At 30.7% G+C, this 22279-nt stretch overlaps 1 protein-coding gene across 3 annotated transcripts in view; it reads left to right on the top strand.

Moving 5' to 3' along the window:
* Positions 1-22279, top strand: part of LOC142318792 (esterase FE4-like) — a 46095-nt gene that overhangs the window by 1519 nt on the left and 22297 nt on the right. For all 3 annotated transcript variants that reach the window (XM_075355274.1, XM_075355275.1, XM_075355276.1), the window contains exons 2-7: positions 3961-4107; positions 5323-5460; positions 11824-11989; positions 15573-15758; positions 16681-16880; positions 18549-18714. In XM_075355274.1, coding sequence (XP_075211389.1) covers positions 3961-4107; positions 5323-5460; positions 11824-11989; positions 15573-15758; positions 16681-16880; positions 18549-18714 — 1003 coding nt within the window. The remainder of the gene's footprint in view (positions 1-3960; positions 4108-5322; positions 5461-11823; positions 11990-15572; positions 15759-16680; positions 16881-18548; positions 18715-22279) is intronic.

Genomic DNA, 22279 nt, shown 5'->3' with positions numbered 1-22279 from the left:
ATGACTTACAAATATTCTCTTCTGAGTATTGTGTTTGTTTTTAAGTATGTAGTAGGTTTAGAGCGAATAAACGGTTACTTTTAAGGTAAGTGTTCACTTGAAAATGCTTAATAAACATTTAAGTACTCACTTAAAGTAAATACTCAATTGTATAAAGTGTTGCCTTCATTTATTTATATTTTGTATCGTGATTGATTTATAAAATGATGTAATCAGTTGCCACAACTCACTCAATGTGGCACAACTCACCCAAACCTTTATTGTCATTTGAGTTAACTGAGTTCAGTTGTTTTGTCGTCGTCTATGAAAAAGAACAGTCATCATGGCCAGTGAGGAAGGCAAATTAATTAATTCCTTCAGATCGGATGAGTTTTGTTGAAATTTTAAAAGATTGTCAAATTTTATTAAATTAATCTATGTTGCTGCACATAATTGTACAGAAAGAAAAGGCGCGAACAATTTGATGGAAAAATTTAGTAATAAAATTGGCAAACAAGTTATGCTTTCGCACTTAAAGAAAATCTGAACAATATGAAGACTTGTGAAAAAAATCTGATGTGAATATGATGCTTGGACGTGAAATCTTTCACAAGCCATTACTCGCAGATGAAGCATTTTAGGATATATGTTTACATCAATTTTTCCACTATTTTCATGAGAAGAATAGATTGTGAAAGTCTGGAGAACTTCGTGATACACTTTATTTTATATTTACAAAATTAATTAATTTATGTTACATTTGTGCCAAAAACTAAAGTTAAGAATTTAATGTAATTTTGTTTATTTAACTGAAATATGCTATTGTTATGGAATACATGTACTGTAACTGTAAATTGTATTGAATTTTAAAATGTTCAGCTTCTTTCTGTTATATTTAATAAACATCATCAGTAGTTTGACACGTACTCTTTCTTTCCATTTATGTTATTCTTTCATTTCCATTGTAGTTTTTATATATGACATCATCATGTGTCTGCTTCTAATCTTTCATATTCTAACAATTGTCTTCCCTCATTAAATTCCCTACAGCATAATAAAACTTTTTAAAAATGATTAATGACTTACTTTCAAAATTATGTGTAAATCTTATTTCCAAAAGATCTTTGAAAGTAATTATCCAGCTCCTATGCAGTAAAGTAACTTGCAGTAGTATTAACTGTAGAAGGGTGCCACCACTGTAGCTGGTTAATGTTTTATGGTTAATGATGTTTCTATTTGTAAGTGTATTTCTGTTTGATTGGCGAAAGATAACCATGTATTAGCAATACATTAGCAATTTGTATTGATTTAAAGAAAAATAAGTTTTTCAGTTCAACCCATAAATAGGTTTTTTGTTTGTTTTAGTCTGTGCACATCGCTAATAAAAAAGAAGGTCTGGATTCCCAGCTTCAGTAATTAGTTCTTTTTTCTAAACTCAAATAGACAATATTGCTAAAAATCTGCTAGTGTACATTTTGATTATGTTTAAATTTATCATGAAGCTCTAGAATACAAATATTTAATTGCCTTTCAAACCTTATAATATGAAGAATAGAATAAGAAAATTTTCATAATTTTTTTTTATTGATTGATTTGAATTTGGGTCTTACATATATATATTTCTGGGTCATCCAAATGAGATGTAATTTATGTTATAATTTCTTGTTTAAAATACTAAATCATGTAAACCCTCTCTAAAAGTATAAGCACCCTGCACATAAATTTTAGTTTACTGCAGCTCTTTTAATTCTATATAATGGTTAAAAATACTTGATGTCTTGAAAAAAAAATTGATAGTCCTGATTTTTTAGCTTAATTTTAAAGGTGCTGATCTGTCTATAAGAAAATGCTAAGAATTACATTTCAGAAATAAGATCTACACTAGTGATAAGAAAGTCTCAATATGTTGGAATTTAAATCTTTGTAAAAAAAAAGAAAATTAAATAAAAATTGTTGTTAGAGGTGAGCTTATTTCTGTTATTTTAAAGCGTTTCAAGTTATTTCAATAATTATTTTGTAAATATCTCTTCTGATGCCTGTAACATTCTCTTCAAGAAAAATTTCCAACTTTAGGGCTATTCTTTTTCATTCTGCCCTTTCAGCCAGTTGACAAATTCTTGTAAATAGTCTCTTACTGGAGATCGTTAGGGGATTATTTTAGGAAACAAATAATTTTGTAACAAATGGAAGTATTTTATCCAAAACAATGGCATCATATGGAATAAAAAGTGGAAGAAATTAAAGAGTTCACTGAAAAATGAAGCTGCAATCATTTTGTGTATATATTGTTTATGTTATCTCTAAAGTAAAGACAGTTTAAGTGTAAAAACATTTTTGAAAACTTTATAAATATTTTTTTATTTCTCTTCAACTACATACCTTATACTACTCTATATAACCCCACATGGATTAGGATATTTATTGTAGCAGTACACCAGTTTCAATATATCCTTGTCGTATTCTTCTGCCATCAGTCCATTAAGACACTGATTAACAGCATTTTTAAATTCATCATCACCTGTGAATTGCTTACTATTCAAAAATTCTTTCATTTTCTCACAAAAATGGTAATCACAAGGAGCTAAGTTCAGACTATATGGTGGATGATCATAAATTTCCTATCCAAATGTTTACAGTAAATCACATCTTGCACCCGCAACATGTAGACATGCATTATCGTGCAGGAGGACAATGCTGTCGGTCAGCCGCCCATGTTGCCGATTTTGATGGCGCGCCACAACTTACATAGGCTTCTGCATTTATAGTCATTCCATGTGGCATGAAATCAATCAGCAGTATGCCAAACCGATCCCAAAAGACTGTAGCTATCAGTTTGCGTCCAAATGGCTGTGGGCTTGACCTTTGTTGGTCTGGTTGTTGATTGAGGATGATGCTTTTCACTTAACTGCTGTTTTCTGTCTGGTATGTAATACAAAATTCATGTTTCATTGCCAGTAACAATTGAATTTAGGAACTCATTACCATTTTCTGTGTAGTGCATCAAAAATTCCAAAGCAGATCCCATTCGGATATTTTTGTGACGTTCCATTAGGGCGTGTGGCACCCAATGTGCACAAACCTTTCTGAAGCCTAAATGGTCATAAACAATGCGACCACCAATAACAGCTCTTGAAACATCAGGAAAAAGAAGAAGGGCTAGGTCGAAATCATTGAGCGACGATATTTTCTGATTTCATTATCAACGTGTTTCAACAAGTCCTTAATGATTATCGAGGGCCTCCCCAAACGTTCATCATACACACTAATTCTTTTATTTCTAAATCTTTCACACCATTTTCAGATGTTTCTTTCATTCATTACATTATCACCATACACAGCAACCAACTGCCTATGAATTTCAGCTGGCTTAATGTTTTGATGATTTAAAAAAAATGACTCCACATATTTCTCATTTGGTGGCAACATCAATTTTTCCTATTGATTTTATGACATAATAACTCGCATGTAATCAAAGGTACTACAATTTGATGACATACAGACAACAATGCAGTATGTACATTACTAGTGTGGCCATGAACGATACAGGTTCGCCAACCTTAGGGTGAGAAATTTCCAGCGGTCTTTACTTTAGAGATATTCCTTGTAAAAAAATACACACAATAAGCATAAGCCATTGTAAAGATTTTGTTATAAAAATTTAATCATTATTTATAAATACTAGTAAAACTATCTAAAGGTAAAATAAGTAAGTAAGAATGACTATAAAATATTTAATATTTTAAATAAACTTTTATGTACAGTTGCATAATTGAATTTTTAATGATTTTTAAATTTAACTTTTTTGCATTATTTTTATGCCATTGTTTCTTATTTATTCTCCTAAATTTTACTGCTGGTGATTAATTACCAAGATTTCTTATTTAGCTGTTTTATTTTGTTAATTGTTCATGATGTAACATGTTCTTGACTATTTTTTCCAATAACTATTTAGAGTAGCTTATTCTGTCTTTATTTTTATAGATGATTGAAATGACTGAACAGATACTGAAAATTTCTACTGGTTTTATAAAAGGATTAAAAAAAACAACAGTTTTAAGTAATAAGAAATATTATTCCTTTCAAGGTGTACCGTACGGTGAACCTCCAACAGGGCAGAACAGATTTAAGGTACAACATAATAATAAATTTTAATGTCATATGTTTGTGATATGTTAACATACTACTTTCAGATGCCTACATAAATAGTAACAGGACTGGAGGAGCACAATGGAAATAAAAGGAAGGATAGTGATGCCAAAGGAAGCCTTCAGTAAGAAGAGGAAATTACTATGTAATAAAAGTCTGAACTTAGAGTTAGTGAAGAGGTAAATGTGTTATGTGTGGAGTGTGCTGGGTTATAGAAGTGGATCATGGGCAATGAGGGAAAGGGAAAGGAACTGAATTGAGGCTTTTTAGATGTGAATGTGGAGAAGGATACAGAAATTAAGGATAAATTATTATATATATTTTTTATTCATTCACAGCAGCAATAAACTAAACATGTTTAGACAAAATTTTGAAGGTGTTTACAATTTTGTTAATATTTTTTTTACTTCAAGTTGAAGTATGTAATTTTTCAAAACAAGGCTTCATGTTAAATTGATGAAATGTTGTATTATTTTCAAACAGTGTTTGATAGAAACAACATTTACATGGTCAAGATGCAACAGTGTAGAGCATATAGTGTAGTAGTAACATTTAATACTTTGATCGAATCTTACACTTTGAGGGCCTATTTATTTTAACTAGACTGTTATGGATGGCAGCTGAATATGACTGGACAATTGTTACCAACAGATGACTATCAATACCAATAAATGTGGTATGCAAGTGATATCTGTTTCCAAAATTTAAAATTTATAGTGAAGTTGTACCCCTTAAAAAACCATGCTGAGTATTAAGGCAAAGCCTTTCAAATATGAGTAGTAAGTTTGTCATGTGTATTTTTAACTTTTTTTATATTTATACTAACTTAAACATGTAAATGTATTTATAATTACCATATTTACATATGTAGTGCATGTAATTTAAATATTATAATATTTAAAACTTTTATTTAAATAAAAATCATTTTATTGGGATTAAAACCTTTGTGATAGCTATGAAATTTTAGGTCTTTTGACCATCGCTGGCCTCCTAGCTCCTTTCATTAACAAAAAGGAAATACTGTGGTATACAAACAACTCTACAAATGAATTAATTTTTTTTTTCTTTTTTTTTAACTACCTTTTTATGTGTTTTATTTCAATTCAGAGTTCTATCACTAAAAAAAACACCCACTATATTTATACAATAATAATAATAATACATAATTCCTGTTAAAAAAATTTTTTATGTTTGTAGGATCCATTACCATGTAAACCGTGGGAAGGTGTAAGAGATGCAACTAAACCTGGTAACATTTGTCCACAGTTTCATGAATTTATGAAAGAAATTGTTGGAAATGAGGATTGTCTTTTTGTAAATATTTATACACCACAGGTATTGAAACAAAAAATAAACTTTATAAGTATTTTAGCATGTAATACTTTTACCTATTGAAAATTCAATGAAATTTGAAATAAATATAAAAACACTTTCATTTCCCAAACCTGTGTGATTTTTCAAATTCTTTTCCTTATTTGGATAGGTAAAGAAAACTTTGATTCTTTTAAAATTTGAACCATTTAATTCACAAAGTTGGTTTCATTTCAGATAGTATTAATTTTTTGTTACTCTTCTTCACTCATATATTCCCTCAACTATTAGTTTGAGGTAATATGTTCTTGGTAGCAAAATTTGAAATGTGGAAAATAGGTTTAATTTTGGAGAACAGCAATTTCCTTTTCTTGTCATGGGTATTGGTCTACTTATGCGAATATTCAGTTGCAATGGTCTTTATACAATAATCTGGAAGTTTTCATCTTCTTATTTTCAAGTGAAAATCTTGAGCAATTTTTCTCCACTCTGTACTTGTGATTTCATATTCCCATGTACTACCTTGCAACATTTTTGAAGTGAAAAATTCTAAGTACGTATAAAATTTTCTACCAAACAAGGGTGGGGGGGGGGGAGAGAAATGCAAGTATTTACATTATATATTTAAACAAATTTTTAGTAAAGTATTTTCTTATTTTTTCTTTATAGAAAAAGTTATTACATATCATAAATTCATATTAATTTTTTATGTAAATTCATTCACAAACTTCATGAATCTGCTGCTCTAAGAATTCTATGTACCCTCTTTTGGGTAAAGATATGCTTTCTAAAGGTAGTCTTCCCTTTAAAAGATAATTTCCTGTCTTGCTACAGATAGAAAATATTCAATGGCAACCACTGTAGACTTCTTGAAATTGGATATCTTGGAAACAGCACAACAATTGAAGATGGCTTCATTCATTTTACTGTATAGATCCTTACCATGGTCCCTTCATTCCTAAAGTTTTTTGAAATTTAATTCCCAAAAATGTACTTCTTGGAACAGGATTGAGTTCTTCTGACTCAAAATTAAATTTAATATCATAAGTTTTTTTTGTAACTGGCTCGTTTGTAAGTGAAGTAAGTTCATTTTTTAATACCCAAGTTATAGTCCATTCAACCAAAATCATTCATGAAGTGTATGAAGACATAGAAAATTTATTCTTTAAGTTTTTTCATGAGAACCCCGGTAGCTTTCATAATTGTGATGTAATGTGTTCAGACATTATCCTAATAGGCATATTACATTATAACTTCGTCTTCTGCTGTAATATAGGTGAGGCAAGGCTGGTTGTTAACAAAAATATAGAAGAGAAACGACCCAATCTTGAAAAGTTGTGGTACTTCATAACTCAGGGATTCCATTCAGAGAAATATCTCTTTCCATTTATTTCCACAACTTTAACTAGTTGGAATTAGGTTGAAATACAGGGTGTGATTTTTAATTATACCGTAAATTTGTCAGTTTTGGAGGAAAAGTATAATTCTTTGCACAATCAAAGGCCTTAGACAGATTGCAAAACACACCATGGTTACTCTGTACCTTGTCCAAAGCCTTCTCTTGATCTGAAATTCCTGACAGGGAGTCTTACTCTATAAGATTTTGGGGATGGTGTCTCCATGACCTTTGCCCCTGCAGCTTTTCTTTCCACTACATACAAAGCTGGAGAACACTTTTCACTATACACATACACTATACCAAGAAAACTACACAAATTATAACATATACCCTTATACAACTACACATCATTTTGCATTATTTCTTCTTACACTTACACTTGGTAGTGTTGTGATTCCTTACGAAACGCAACCATAACACAAGGTGGAAATTATCATGCTGAAGGGTAGATGGCTCTGTAGTGAGTTTTAAACAATGTCCTCTGAGCATCTGGAGAAACCCAGCTGTATTTAGCTCTAGCTCCAGTACAGATGCTCTCTGCTGGAGTGGTCCGTTATATTGCTGGTACTTGAGGGAACTGTATGGCAATCCCAAATAAGAATTTTTTAGTGGTAGTTGGTCCACTAGAAAAAACAGCAAACTGAGGTTTTCAAACTTGAAAAAACAACAGACCGACATCAGCCGAAGATGTGTCTAATGAGATGGATACAAGAGCTGTACCGGAGAGTGGTAAATTAACAAGTGTATGGTTTCTTGTAGTTAAATGCAATGAGGAAGGTAAATTCTTTGCAAAGATTTCTTCCTTTCTTATAAATAAGTGCATGATAACAGCCTACGTGATAGTAGAACTTCATAATACGCTGAATTTCAGCAGGCAGTGATTTTTTGTTTTTTGCGGAAAGGATTATGAGGAAGGAGAATGGTGTTGATATACCAATGTCCTCACTCATTCTAACCTTTTCCACTCCTACCATTCTACCTTTACTGATTGAATAAAGGTTGGTTACCTTTCTGTTCATGTGTGACTGTATATACCAAACCCAACATGCTGCTTTCAAAGTCAGGGTTTTGGTTACACCAAAATTAGATGCTAAAAGGAACAGGTTTGTGCACGTTGCAGCCATATGGGGCATGAAGATAACATATGCACTGAAGAAGAAAAATGTATAAACTGCAAAGGTCCACATTCGGCAAGGTCTCAGGAATGTCCTCTTTACAAGGAAGAAAGGACTGTATTGAAAATTTGTGCAGAGCAGAAAGTGTCCTTCATTGTGGCTTATAAGGAATACAGAAAATCTCTCAGCATGAGGAATCCTATACAACCTGGTGTTAGTTTTGTACAGGCTATCTCAAACAGTGTACAAAGAGAAAAAGAAAACACATCATGTAAAGAACTGACTAAATTGGTTGATGCTTCGTCAGAACAAGTAAAGTCCCTCATGGCTGCTATTACAGCATTGAGTATTGGCAAGACCTTCTACCAGAAAAACTGATGTTGGTTTATCTAAATCCACATCAGTTGGTTACACCAACACAAAGTTCCTGCTGCATCAATTATGCAGCAAACTAAGATTCCTGAGAAGGGCTGCATTAAAACATCATTGCTCTGTCCTCCCAGGCTTCCAAGTCTCCTCCACCATCTCAAAATATTTATGAGAATATGGTGGAAGATGAAGCCCAAAGATGCAGAGCACTTCTTAAAAGTCAGAAAAACCAGATTTTATTTGATAAATAATCTGCATGCAGAGGTTTTAAGTATAACGGGAAAATTGTTTATGGCTACAAATATTATTCAGTGGAATGTTTGTGGTCTATGTTCTTGCCAAGGATATTGAAATCCTGCTAAAGGAAGAAAATCTTTTAGTACTGTGTCTGCATGAGACTTGCCTCCATCCCCAGGATAACATGTTCTTTTGCAGATACATCTGCGAAAGATGTGACTATCAAACTGAGGTGAGAGGGCATGAAGGTGTAGCTGTTTCCCTGAGGGAAAACATAAAAGCTGCCTGTATTCTGCTAGCGACAAACATCCCTGCAGTTTCAGTGAAGTTATTGGCGACATTCAATATTAATATCAGCTACTTATATCTTCTTCCAAATTCAGATAAGTGAAGATCTGTCCATTCTGTTTTCACAGATTCCTGTCTAATAATTGCCGTTTTTAAAGCCCATCACCATTCTTGAGGCTCATCGTCATGTTTCTTCTGGGGAAGTATAGTTGATCAACTGAGGTAGAACCTAGATCTTTGCTAATTTAAGGATGGATTTTACATGTTTTGTATCATCTTCATCAGTTACATCTTTGTGATACATCTGTTATATCAGTTACATCTGTTGTTATGTTCAACATTCCTACTTTCACATCTTAACTGGCATGTTTTCAAAAACATTTTTGGAAGCAATCACAGACCAGTTATTATCTTGGTCGATAACAGTAATTTGCCTCAGAATCAGCTGCACAGGTGGGTGGTTGGGAAGGCAGACTGGATTGGGTACAAAAATTCATTTAACCAGTGTGATGAAAGTGGTGAAGCGATTCACCAACTTTCCAAGTTTATACACCTGATATATAATAATGTAAGTGAATATATTCCACTAACATCTGCAAAACCAAGGTGGCCTGCTGTTCCTTGGTGGAACAAAGAATTCAAGAGGGCATTAAGGGTTTGTCACAGGGCTTTGCGTTACAGGTAAAAAGTGTACATTTTATTGTTGGAGATTTGCAAAATCAATTAAACATTCCTTTTTCTTTTGATGAACTAAGATATGCATTGAAAAATCCCTGTAAAGATTGAAAAATTTTCCCCTGGAAATGATATCAAGTTCAGTATGCTACCTCACCTCCTGAGTAGTGTGGATTATGACATCTTTTGTCTATTTACAATAAAATATTCTCAGACCAGATGTTTTCAGATTCCTGGTCAGAAGGATGTGATCCTCTTACAGAAACCTGGTAAAGATAAATTGTGCCCTTCAAGGTACCATCCTATATCCTTGACCAGTACCTTGCACAAGTTGATGGAATATATGATAAACTGTTGTCTAGTGTGGTACCTTGAAAGAAGCATTCTAATTGCCCATGAACAATGCAGTTTCTGCCAATCTGCTATTGATCATTTAGTTGCCTTGGAATCTGTTATTTAAATGCCTTCCTACTTTGCCAACGTGTGGTTGTGGTATTTTTTGATATGCAAAGAGTGTACACAGTGACTTGGAGGAAATGAATTCTAAATACATTACATGAATGGGGTGTTCATGGAAATCTCCTTGCATTTATCAGGGGTTTCCTTAATAGTCAGTCCTTTCAAGTTCGAATTGGAATGGTGATATCCAAAAGTTTCACACCAGAAAATGGAATACTACAGGAAAGTGACCTATGTGTGTGTTACCTTATTTGCCATAGCCATAAATAGTATAACAAATTGTGTGCAAAAATCTGTAATGTGATCTTTATTTGTTGATTTTTCAATTTACATAACATCTAGAACCTCAGCTACTAGTGAGATGCTGCTCCAAAATACAATAACCTGTTCAGAATCGTAGTGTAAAACAACTGGATTCACATTTTCTCTGGAGAATATGAAATGAATCTGCTATTCACGCTTGAGGGAAGATACTGTCCCTCAACTGTTTTTACGTGGTGAATTAGTAGAAGCATGCACATGGGTTAGATTTTTAGGGATATGATTTGACCAACAACTAACATGGGTAACACATTTAAAGAAGCTGAAGGTAAAATGTTAGAAATGATGAGAGTTTATCTAATACTTGTTAGGGAACTTATTAGTATGCATGTTGCACTTCTACCAATATCTAGACCATTCATGTGTGGACTACGGCAGTATGGCTTATACATCCGCTCGGGTCCACCACTCTTAGAATGCCAGAAGCAGTCCATCATTCATTCATCCATCTTGCTACAGGTGCGTTTCACAAAATCAAATGCCTTTTGGTTCAGCAAATCCAAATTTTATCCTGCCACCATTTTGGGTATAGACATCATATCAACTTTTTATTTATACCATTTTTCTTGTCTTAAAGAGACCTTTAAAACAATATATCATACAAAGGGTGTTACCATTTAAAATATTTGAATTACAATCCATGGACCAGCTCCCAAGAAGAGGTTGGAATTCTATTTCTTGTCAAAAAGTAAAATAGTTGACCAATACCTTATCCTGAAATTTACAGTATTCTTTAAAGTTGTTGAGAGGTTTTCATACTTTTGACTCGCCCTGTATATAATACAGAGGTATTATTATTATTATTATATATATAGCACACAAATGTGAATGATTCATATTTCTTCAAATAAGAAATACGAAAGTTCAATTTTCTAATCTGATTATAACAGCACTGTAAGCAATTTCATAATGATGTACGGAATTAAATTACAAAATTATGAAAGAAATTTAGTTGTGAAATTTCATAAAAAACAATAATGCATGTATTTAAAATGTACTACAGCCAAAGTGATTGGATTAACAGAAATATAGTGTATTATAAAAATTACGCTTTTTATTTTATATCTATAAATATGTTCTTAGAATCTGTCATTTGATTTTATTTTGTAAAGCTGATGCTGTGCAGGTATATGATCTTCTTGTCCTGATTTTTTAAAATTATAGTTTTTTTTAGTAACAAAATAATGAAATAAAATAACAGTCTTGTGTGTAATATTAACTAATATCCTCTTATGATTTTGAATAAATATTCTCTCTCCTTTGAGATGTATCTAGCCAAAGAATAAAGAGAAAGTATCTTTACTGAGAATTTTTTACAATTTTGAATGGATTTTATGTCTCTACAACAATTTTTTTTTGTTTTTTAATTTGTGGTGATGGATTTAAAAAAAGAAATAATTAACATAAAATTTGAAACAACTTTCAGAGAAATATTTTTTGGAATTTTGGCTGGGAAATTGAGCTGCACTAGTTGTACTTAATACTTGTGTACTTTCTAAATATGTTTTTATATATTTTCAATAGATTCCTAAAGAAACCTATGTAGCACAAATGTTACTGCCAGTGATGGTTTACATTCATGGTGGAGGATTTACATTTGGCAGTGGAAATGATGATATTTATGGCCCAGATTATATTATTGAACATGATGTTGTTTTGGTCACTTTGAATTATAGAGTGGGTGTATTTGGTAAGTTTATTGAGTATACTAAAGGCTTTTTGTTTATATTATAATTTTCTGAACAGTAGATCTACTCATTTGTACTGAATTTAACCATTTCAACTCTGCAATGAAATTGATTTAGCTTAGTGAAAATTAAAATAAAATATGGAATGGAATTGTTAATTATAAATGATTATGGAAGGTTTAATTAGCTAAAAGATAACCTTATTGTATTAGCAATATCATAAGATCTGGTCCTAGGAACTTTATTCCTCAGTGACTTTTAACTGTCAAGGAGGTCTTTCTACTACTATATCCCTTGTTTTATTTTTGTGTATTTTATAAATTTTTTAAATGCTTACTGTAGTGTACACTGTAAATATACAACTAAGTTACTATTTACAAAGGGTATATGCAAAGTGCACCTGTAAGGTGATGAGTCTATGAGTGAGGGTTATCAATTAACACTTTCCTATGGCTGTACTGGTTGCCATTTAATGGCCAGCATTAGTTAAAGAAAACTTTTATTAAAATTATTGTTACACATATTTCATTTTATTGAATGGTAAGGAATCATAATACAAAATTTCATAAAAATCAGACTCATAAAAATGTTAATTGATGCCAAAAGATGAAGTTGCAGGATGTTGCTTCGGCCAATTACTGAATTTAATTTTTAGATGCATGTATGCAGGTTGCCAATGCAGTGAATCATAACAATGTTCCTAATTTATATCTTTCTTTTACATAATTTGCTTAGTGGCGGCTCCATTTTTTATGTAACACTGGTCTTTCTAGATTCTGATTGTTTTTACCTATTTCTTAAGCAATTTTTAAACAACTTTTTCAGTGTATTTAGTTCATGATGGATAAACTAGCTTCAAATTTGACATTTATTTTATAGTCTTTTTTTATGTTCTTAAAAATTACATTTGTTCAACATCAATGTATGAAATTATTTGTTCATAGAATTTTCATTATCAACACCATTAATAATGCTGAACAGTCATATGTAAAATGTTATGCACTGTTATATATAGTTAGTTCTTTCTATTTCAATAATATAAAACTTGTCTTGGATTAAAACTCAGAACAAAACAAGAATAAATGAGAAAAAGATTAAATGAACAATAATATTTGATGCAATTACTGAACCCAGGATTGCACCATTTAGATCACAAATAATGTTATTCATACTTATTTGTAATTGTAATTAATGTTGAACGTTGTTCTTAAACTTAGCAGTATGTTTTTGCCGTCTGATAAATGTATTTGTGAGTACTCAATCATAATATTTAAAGTACTATTGTATGTTAAAGATAATTAAGTTTGCTTTTATTATTTTTTCTTTATTTTCTTCTGTTATATGTGTAAAGAAAGAATATGTGGATGAATGCCAGAATTACATGAGTAAATGACTGTGTAGCTTCCTTAGTGTTCTTAATCTTATGTATACATGCATATATATATATATTAATTTATATTTAACAGATCAACTCCAAGTACAGAATAATTGAAATAGGATGACCTACCTTATTTCATTACATAAGCAGAAGCGTTTTCGCGAACTTGATTCGCATCTTCAGCTACATTATTTATATATATATATTTCAAAAAACATCATAAACTTACAGTCCATGATATTATACCACTTATTCACATATAGTTTTATGTGAAAAATATTTTTAAACTAATTAAATTTTATTAAAAATTTTTTAGTTAAATTTAACTTATTATACTTTAAAGCTTATAAAATAATTTAAAACTTTTACTTAAATTAAAAATTAAAACCAAAACAAGATGTAAAAAATAAAAAATAGTTTAAAATTATAAAAATTATTTATAATTAAGTTAAAATTAAATGTAATCTTTTTTTTACATATGTGAACAATAAAAACAAAAATATAAAAATTAAATAATTAAAGAAAAAATTTTAAACTTTTAAAGTAAAAACAAAATCTTAAGTAAAGTAAAATTATGTGCTAGCCATTTCACTGAATTACCTTACTAACTACATTAAAAGATCAGTTAATCAACATTATTATCAAAACAGATAGTGGTCCTATCTACTGCAGCCTTTATAATATCGTCATCCTCATACGCTTTCTGAAGGTATCATATTAAATTTATTCTTATGTTTATATATATATATATATATATATATAGAAAGGTATTTATAAATATAAATACCTTTCTAAAATGTCAAAACCCTTATTACTCTTATCCATATCACATTTTCTAATTTTTAATATTTTTAAGTTTGTCTGAATATCTGATATTGTGTGCTTATTTTAATTAAATGATTGGATACATTTGAAAACCTAGTTTACCTTTATATATATATATATATATATATATATATATATATATATATATATATATATATATATATATATATATATATATATATATATATATATATATATATATATATTTTGTAACAGGTAGAAAAGCTTCCAGAAAGAAAAATGAAAGAGAAAATGAATGAAGAAAGGAGACTCTAGAAGTGACTACAAAGGGATTCTTTCTAGAAAAGAACTTATAGAAAAGCATAGAAGGCACAGACAGTGGAAATTATTATGTTTGAACAATCAAAAGGATGAGTTGGGTACTGATATTGCAGATCAGGAAATATAAATACTGCTGTGTACCAGTAGAGAGTCAGTTTTTACAAGTTCGAGTTTGGTGCAGTGTGTGTGATAAGAGCGATCACAGTAAGTGTTTGGTAACAAATGAGTGAAGATTGTATCATGAGTATTCAATTTTGGACAGTGATTGAAAACAAGAAGCTGTTCAGTCAATCATTTGTGAACAGGTATGAAAGTAATAGTATTCTATTGATTCATAAAGTGTAGGGTAGTTCTTTTGTTAAAAGTGCAGTTGAATGATATTTGCATTAAGTGAATTGTAGATTTATATTTACAGTAAGTGAATTGTAGATTTTTCTATTGTTATCTTATTGTTAGTTCTATTAGTTATTATAAAGTTTTTAGTAAATCAGAATTGTGTTAGGTATTTATAATTTAATTGCTATTAAATTAATTTTGTATTTAATTTTAATTACTGTTTTGTACATTATAAATTATTTAAGAGTAATAAATTGTATTTATAAGAAGAGATTTTTATGTGCTTCTCTCATTATCCTTGTCAGACACTGAATATGCGACAATATATTGTTGCAACAGTATATATGTTTTGTATATGTTTTGTCAAATATTTATTATAAAATTATGAAAAGTATGATTTTCACAAATTGAATCCTTAGTACTGTAGAGTAAATTAATGTGTAAGTTAATGTTTTACCTTTTTTTTTAATTACATCCTTGTAGATGCTGTTTCATGTCTTTAACAAAGAAGGTGAAATGATCTGCAAAAAAAAAATACAATTCCCTTACTGGGGATTGAACCAAGCTAGAGGTTATCTAGCAGTCTGCATGTTAACCATTGTATCAACTGCTGGCTAAATGTTACTTTGATGATATTTGTGCAGTTTATTTCTCTGTATATATTGCAGGTTTATCATAGATAACATATTATATCTTTTTGCATCATTAAGTTAAATTTTTTAGTTCTGTTTGGCTAGATGTGATATAATTATTTTATATTGCAGGTTTCCTTAGCCTTGGTAATTCTGATGTACCTGGTAATGCTGGGCTAAAAGATCAGACTTTAGCATTGAAATGGGTTCGTGACAACATAAAGTATTTTAGTGGAGATTGTAATAATGTGACATTATTTGGTGAAAGTGCTGGTTCTGCTTCAGTACAGTATCATACTTTATCCCCACTGTCATCTGGTTAGTAATTATAATGTATTTCTACTTTTGTTGTTTTTTCTATAAACTCAATAAAATTTATGCCTGTTGAAAACATATTAATGTAAATATTTTAATTTTTGAAACGTGTGGAATAATTTACTGGAGAGAAATGGTTAAATAATTTTTCCATTTGTATGATTTATTCCACATTGATTTACTAAAGCTGTGCCAAAGCTAATTGTTATTAGAACAAGACGAAATAATGATTTAGACATAGAAAATGAGTTGACTGTGTTTCTATTATTATTATATTATGTTATAATATAGTATAATATATTATTATATTAAAAGTTTAGTCATAAAGACATCTTGGAATAATAGGCAGTTAGTGGTTAAACTTTAAATGTATTTTTTCATTGTGATACATCTAAAGTGTACGAGGTACCAATTTAAAACTTTTAATCTAAATGAGCTGTTAGTTATTCTAAGATGGGAGTAGCATGAATGACAAATACTAACAGATATTTCATTCCAGTTCTTTGTATACCTGATTTGATGGTCCCTGATATGAGAAGACCGATCATGTGTGTTTAGACCAGTTACATGTTTCATTTTTGCAAGATTTTGAAAATGTAAGATATAATGTTAGATAATCATTTTTTTAACATTTTTGAGTGTAATTAACTACTGCAGTGCATCATTAGCCACTAAATGCCAACATACATGATTGGTGCCATCAAAATAAAAAATACATCCAAAGCTGTTTAACGTCACTGTTATATGGTAATTCGTTTATTAGACATGGTTTAAGTTGTTAAAAATCTTACCTTCATGATCTTAACTTCAAGATGTTTACCTTTAGGTATTATAGCTGTTGTAGAAGCATCATACTGTAAAGGATACACTTACCTAAGTTGTAATGTAGTAGTTATTCCATTAATAGTACTGATAATTTTTCCAGGTCTTTTTCACAGAGCAATTCTGCAAAGTGGTACTGCATTAAGTCCATGGGCATTTGTTGAAAATGCTGTACCTCGTGCTTTTATTTTGGGAGAATTAGTTGGTTGTAAAACAGATGATGTCAATCAGATTGCCACAGTTTTAAGACAACAGTCCCCTGAAACTCTGGTAACTCATCAAGGAAAAGTGCTCAATCTTGAAGTTAGTAATGAACCATTCTGTTAATTATTAATTTATTACTTTTTATTTGTATTGTAAATTATTGATGTTAATTTTACCTTTATCCATATTTACTAAATCAACTCAGTTCCATTTCATACTTTGCGTCTGCAATTGAAAAATAAATCAAACAGTAGTTTCTTTAAATATAAAAAAAAATTTAATTGAATATATTGAAAAGTAGTGAAATTGTATGATTGTGCAAATCAGCATCTGGATTTTTCTGAGTTAACCGAACTGTTAAATTAGTCTTTACTTAGATTAAGGAAAAAAATTTCTTCAACAAAATACCAAACAGCATATTCTTTAGAGATTATCAAACCTTGTATAATGGAAAAACTCAGACAAACATTTATTTTGGGAATGTTAATACTGTTTTTTTTTTTAATTTTTTGTATATATAATTTACATTTAACCGCCAAAATACAGAGATAAAAGATATTATCATATCTAGTAATATACCGAACTTTCTAGAAATACTTCACATAATTACATGTTCACACATGCCTGACCCTCATTTTAGGTCATTGGGTCAGAGTGTTAAATAAACCTGTTCGTTTTCTCCTGTCATTGCGCCTCCTATGCAGTCCCCCATCTGACAGGTCTTCCTTCAATATCCCCTTTGTTTATCATCTCTTCATCGCATATCTGGTCTATATCATGGTCACCTTCCTTCCATTCATATTGCTTCCATTTTCTTAGGGAGTCTCACATCTTTCATTTTCCTTACTTGTCCTAACTACTTTTCTTAATCTTATCTCTTAACACTGTTTAGATAATGCATTCCTTGATATGTTTCTTCATATTTTTCTTGTTTTGTTCACTAGTGATCTCAAAAATCTCACTTTTCCTCTTGAACATTATTACATTATTCATATCTTTGTCATACAAGTAACTGTAGACACTTAATATGCATATTTACTTACTTCATTTGTATTTTTGTCTTCTGGGAGTTTGATAAATTGTACAGTAAATGATAAAAGTTTGCTTCCTTTAATCTCCAATCTGTTTGTAATCTTATGACCCGTTCTGCCATCTTTCCAAACTATACATCAGCTTATGCAGAATTCTTCACTTTTGTTTAAGCTGTACCATCCAAAGTTGAACTGATTAATTAATTAATCCTTATTTCTACCCACCACCATCACTTCACCTTTCTCCTTATTTACTTTGAAATAATGTAATTTCATTTGCTCATTCCATACTTTATGTAATTACTTTAAATAATTTCACCCTAGATTAAACTATCTATTCTACCAAAGATTATTGAATTTTATTGGATTTATTCTCCCTGTCAAATTTAAGTAAATATTTTCTTCATCATCTTTAGTTATAATTCTCATTACTGAATTAAGGAAGGACGTTTTGTTTCAATCCCTTATTTATTTCTAACTGCAGTATTCTGTCACTCCCATACTTGTTTAGATTCATTCTATGTAATTAATTCTTTAGTCAAATCAGTTTACTCGACGAAAGAATTAAACTATGTTTTTGATGGTCTTCTTTTTACATCATTTAAAACAAATGAATAATGATGTTTGTGCACTTTGAATTTACAATATTTAAATATGACATACAATTACAAATGTTCAGTATTTACATTTGATTAATTATCATAAATAGAACATTGTAGTCTAATTTTTTTTTCAGGAAAAACGAAAGTTGACCTTTCCATTTGTTCCATGTAAAGAAGTTATTGGGACTGGTTCAAATTTTATGACTGAATGTCCAGAAACTATGTTAAAATCTGGTAAATTTGCTGAAGTTTCATATGTAATCGGTATGAATGATAAAGAAGGAATTATTATGCTAAAAGGTATGATTGAATATAATTACTTTTATGTAAAACACAATATTTATATTTTATTTGAGATTATTGTATTTTGAAAATTTGTCAATTAACAGCCTTTAATCTCCAATTTTACCATATAAAGTCTAGGTAGTATTCGAGAAAATTATCAACCTGATGATTTTAAGGTAGTAAATCCTTTCCTACTTATAAGTATATATTAGTTATAATATGTACTATATAATTAGTTATAACTATATATATATATATGATGATATATATCTGTTATATCAGATATATAAGATATTTTTTCCAGGAAACCTTTCATCACATCATAAGTCTTCAAAGTGCTTATATATATATATGTGTGTGTATATCATCTTCAAAGTATATATTATTTGGAAATGTAATAACATTACTTAAAAGTAATGTTATTACTTTTCCAAATAAATTAGCTATTAGGTAATTGTTCTGAGGCACTAACTTGACTGAATTTTGGTGGTTTTAATTGAAATATATAGCATTTATCTTAAATAAATAAGTAAGTATAGTGGTTTTAAATATGTAATAAAATAATTGTAAAAAAAATGTTATTAACATATTTTAAAGTAGAGGTTCTCAACCTTTTTATCCATTCCCCTTTGTGTCCTTGAATTATGCGACGCCCCCCTAGACCTAATGGATTGAAGTAATAATGTTTAGTTTAGTTAGTATTGTGCTATTAGGATTAATAAAGTTAACTCAAAGAATGTTTTTATAATTGCAGATATAAAAAAATAATAATACTTGTTTTGTTGAGAACATTTTAATTAATTAAAAGTACTGAATTGAACTAGATAACAAAGGATTCTACCCTCTGTGCAGTTAAAATTTCAGGCTACCTTATTTAGTTTTATTTCTTAAGAAACATTTAATGAGAGGGCTACCATTGTTTTTCTTTCATAATTTTTTAATGTTTGGTTCCAATTGTGATAATGCACATCTCAAATCACCTTCAATATCCAGCCATGCTCAGTATGTTGATTTGATGTAAGCCAGCGTAGAAAATCTGGACTCACATAGATACGTTGATGAAAACTACACCAACATCCTTACAGCTTCTGTAGCAACTTGTGGGTACACAGGAAAATAGCTTAACCGAAAATCTTTTACAGTCATGTTTGGGAATTGTGCTTTTACTTGAGAATCACATTTTAGGTAGATGATTGCCTTCTCCTGAAGGAATCAGGAAACATGTCCACTTCAATTTTGAATGGATCTTTTATCAACTGAAATTGCCAGCTATTTGAAGAAAGATCTGGAAAGTAGCATCCAATTTAAATTTCCAAGTATGCCAAATGTTTTGAAATCAAGTTCAGTTCATTTTTCAAATTTAATGGAAGATTTTGTGTGTCACCAAGAAGATCATTAAGACAAGGGAAGGATGAAAAGTTCGGTTCTGAACTCTAAAGATTACGCCATAAATATATTTTTTCAGGAAAACTTTCATTGCATCATATGTCTTCAAAATGCTTTTCTGTCTTTACATTTTCAAATTAAAAAGGTTGATTAGATTCAAAGAAGTCTGATAAATATGTCAAGTAGTGGATACATTTCTTATTCAGATTTCAGATTGAACAGCCTAGCAATAGCAAGCACATTACTTTTTGAAAGCTAATGAACTTCAGTGTAGTAAAGTATAGTTCGTTCGTCACTATTCAATTTGTAACATAAAGCCTCAAAAGGTCTCTAATACTCGGAGCAAGTGTTTTAGGCAGAATCTTACAAGCCAAAGCTTGTCTGTGTTTGATACAATCAGAATCAGTGATGTTAGGGTTCTGTTTTTTGCAAGCACAAAAATCAGAACGGCACCCTGTCATGGCTTATGCCCCATCAGTGCATATTCCAATAACATTCACCAATGAAGATTAGCTATCAAAAAGTTACACAGAACAGAAAAAATATCCTCAGATTTTGTGGTTGTCTGAAAACTTTGTGAAAATTATATTTCCTCTACAAAGGAAATATTTACTGTAAATCTACAGTAAAACAACAACTGAAAATGTTTTGAAATGTTAGTTGTCTTATCACATTGCAGAGAAAAGAATGGAGATTTCTTTAACTTTTCTGTTACTTGTGTTTTTTTAATTTTGTGCTACTTCATCAATCTACGTTTTAAGTGTCATTTGAGAGCAGTATTTTTGCAATTTTATTGCAACTTTCCTCTTCATGTAAAGTAATGCATGCAGTTAGAAAACTTTGTTTTATAAGTGACTTACCAGTGAGTGGTATGTAATTTCTCATCTTTTACTATAAGCAATGCAAGCTTGTAAGAAACTTCAATGGCATTTTTGTTTTTCACTTGAAAACTTCCAGTTGAATTCAGTTTCATTCATTTAAGAGAGTTTCTTTTTACCAAAAATCTTTCTTGATTTTTCTTTCAAGCCAGGAAAAATGGTAGTCAAATATGACACCCTGGTCATATTGCATCATTACTCAGAATAGTGAGACAGATTAACACATTGAGGTAAATGACAATCATTCTTCTCATTTTAAGTAAAGCCAAACGAACATTTTATACTCTTCATTATACTGTTTTTTCTTTGGTAATATTAGCCATATTTAGCACTACTGTGTATGACAATCATTTGTACAAACGACTGAAACACAGTAACTATCATCAATTATCTGTTTTATGGAGTGCACCACTCCAATTTTACTACCTTGGCCCCAGTGGCCTAAGATAGTAAAATTACCGTAGCCCCAGTAGTGTGTTTTCTCTAAAAACACTGTTTGTCTGCTTCTAACAGAGATGCAGAGTGGATATAGCAGTAGTGGGGTGAACTATTTGGGTGTTGTTGTTGTTATCTGTTCAGTCGTGTCTGACCCTCGGCGATTCTATGGACAAGTTTCTCCATTCATTTCTGTCATTGAGACTGCTTCCTTCAGTTGTTTCATGGTCATGCCTGTGCCAGCTTTGATGGTATCAAGCCTACGTACGGGTCCTTTGGTGGTCAGGTCTCCTTTTGCCACTGACGATATCAAGCATCATTGATTTTTCTAATAAATTTGACTGCATGACATGCCTGAAATACAAGAGCTTGAGCCTTGTATTTCCTTGAAGTATTTTGCCTTCAAGGAACATGGCTGGATTTACCCGCTCTAAAACTGCTTCGTTGGTAATTTTGGCTGCCCATGGTATTTGCAGCATTCTTCTCCAGCACCACAGTTCGAAAGCATCAATTCTTTCATCTTCCCTCTTCAGGGTCTGACTTTCACATCCATAGATTGCTATGGGGAAGATGATGGCATGAACTAGCTGACACTTAGTGCCAAGGCTAATATCTTTATTTTTCCAGATTTGATTCATGCTTAACATTGCCTTCCGGCCTAATGTTATTCACCGTCTGATTTCTGGGCTGCACCCATCATTCCGAGTGATCATGGATCCAAGAAAGATAAAACCATTAATGCAATTGATGTCTTCATTATTATCGTGACTGATGTTTTTGCCAATAGTTGTCATGATTTTGGTCTTTTTGACATTTAGGTGCAGGCCCATTTTTTCACTTTCTTCCTTCAATCTTTTAATCAAAGTTTTCAGATCATGCTT

Source organism: Lycorma delicatula, chromosome 2 (assembly GCF_047948215.1).
Source record: "Lycorma delicatula isolate Av1 chromosome 2, ASM4794821v1, whole genome shotgun sequence".
Taxonomy (NCBI): domain Eukaryota; kingdom Metazoa; phylum Arthropoda; class Insecta; order Hemiptera; family Fulgoridae; genus Lycorma; species Lycorma delicatula.
Note: the sequence above shows the minus strand (reverse complement) of the source record. Positions and strands in the feature narration are given on the sequence as shown.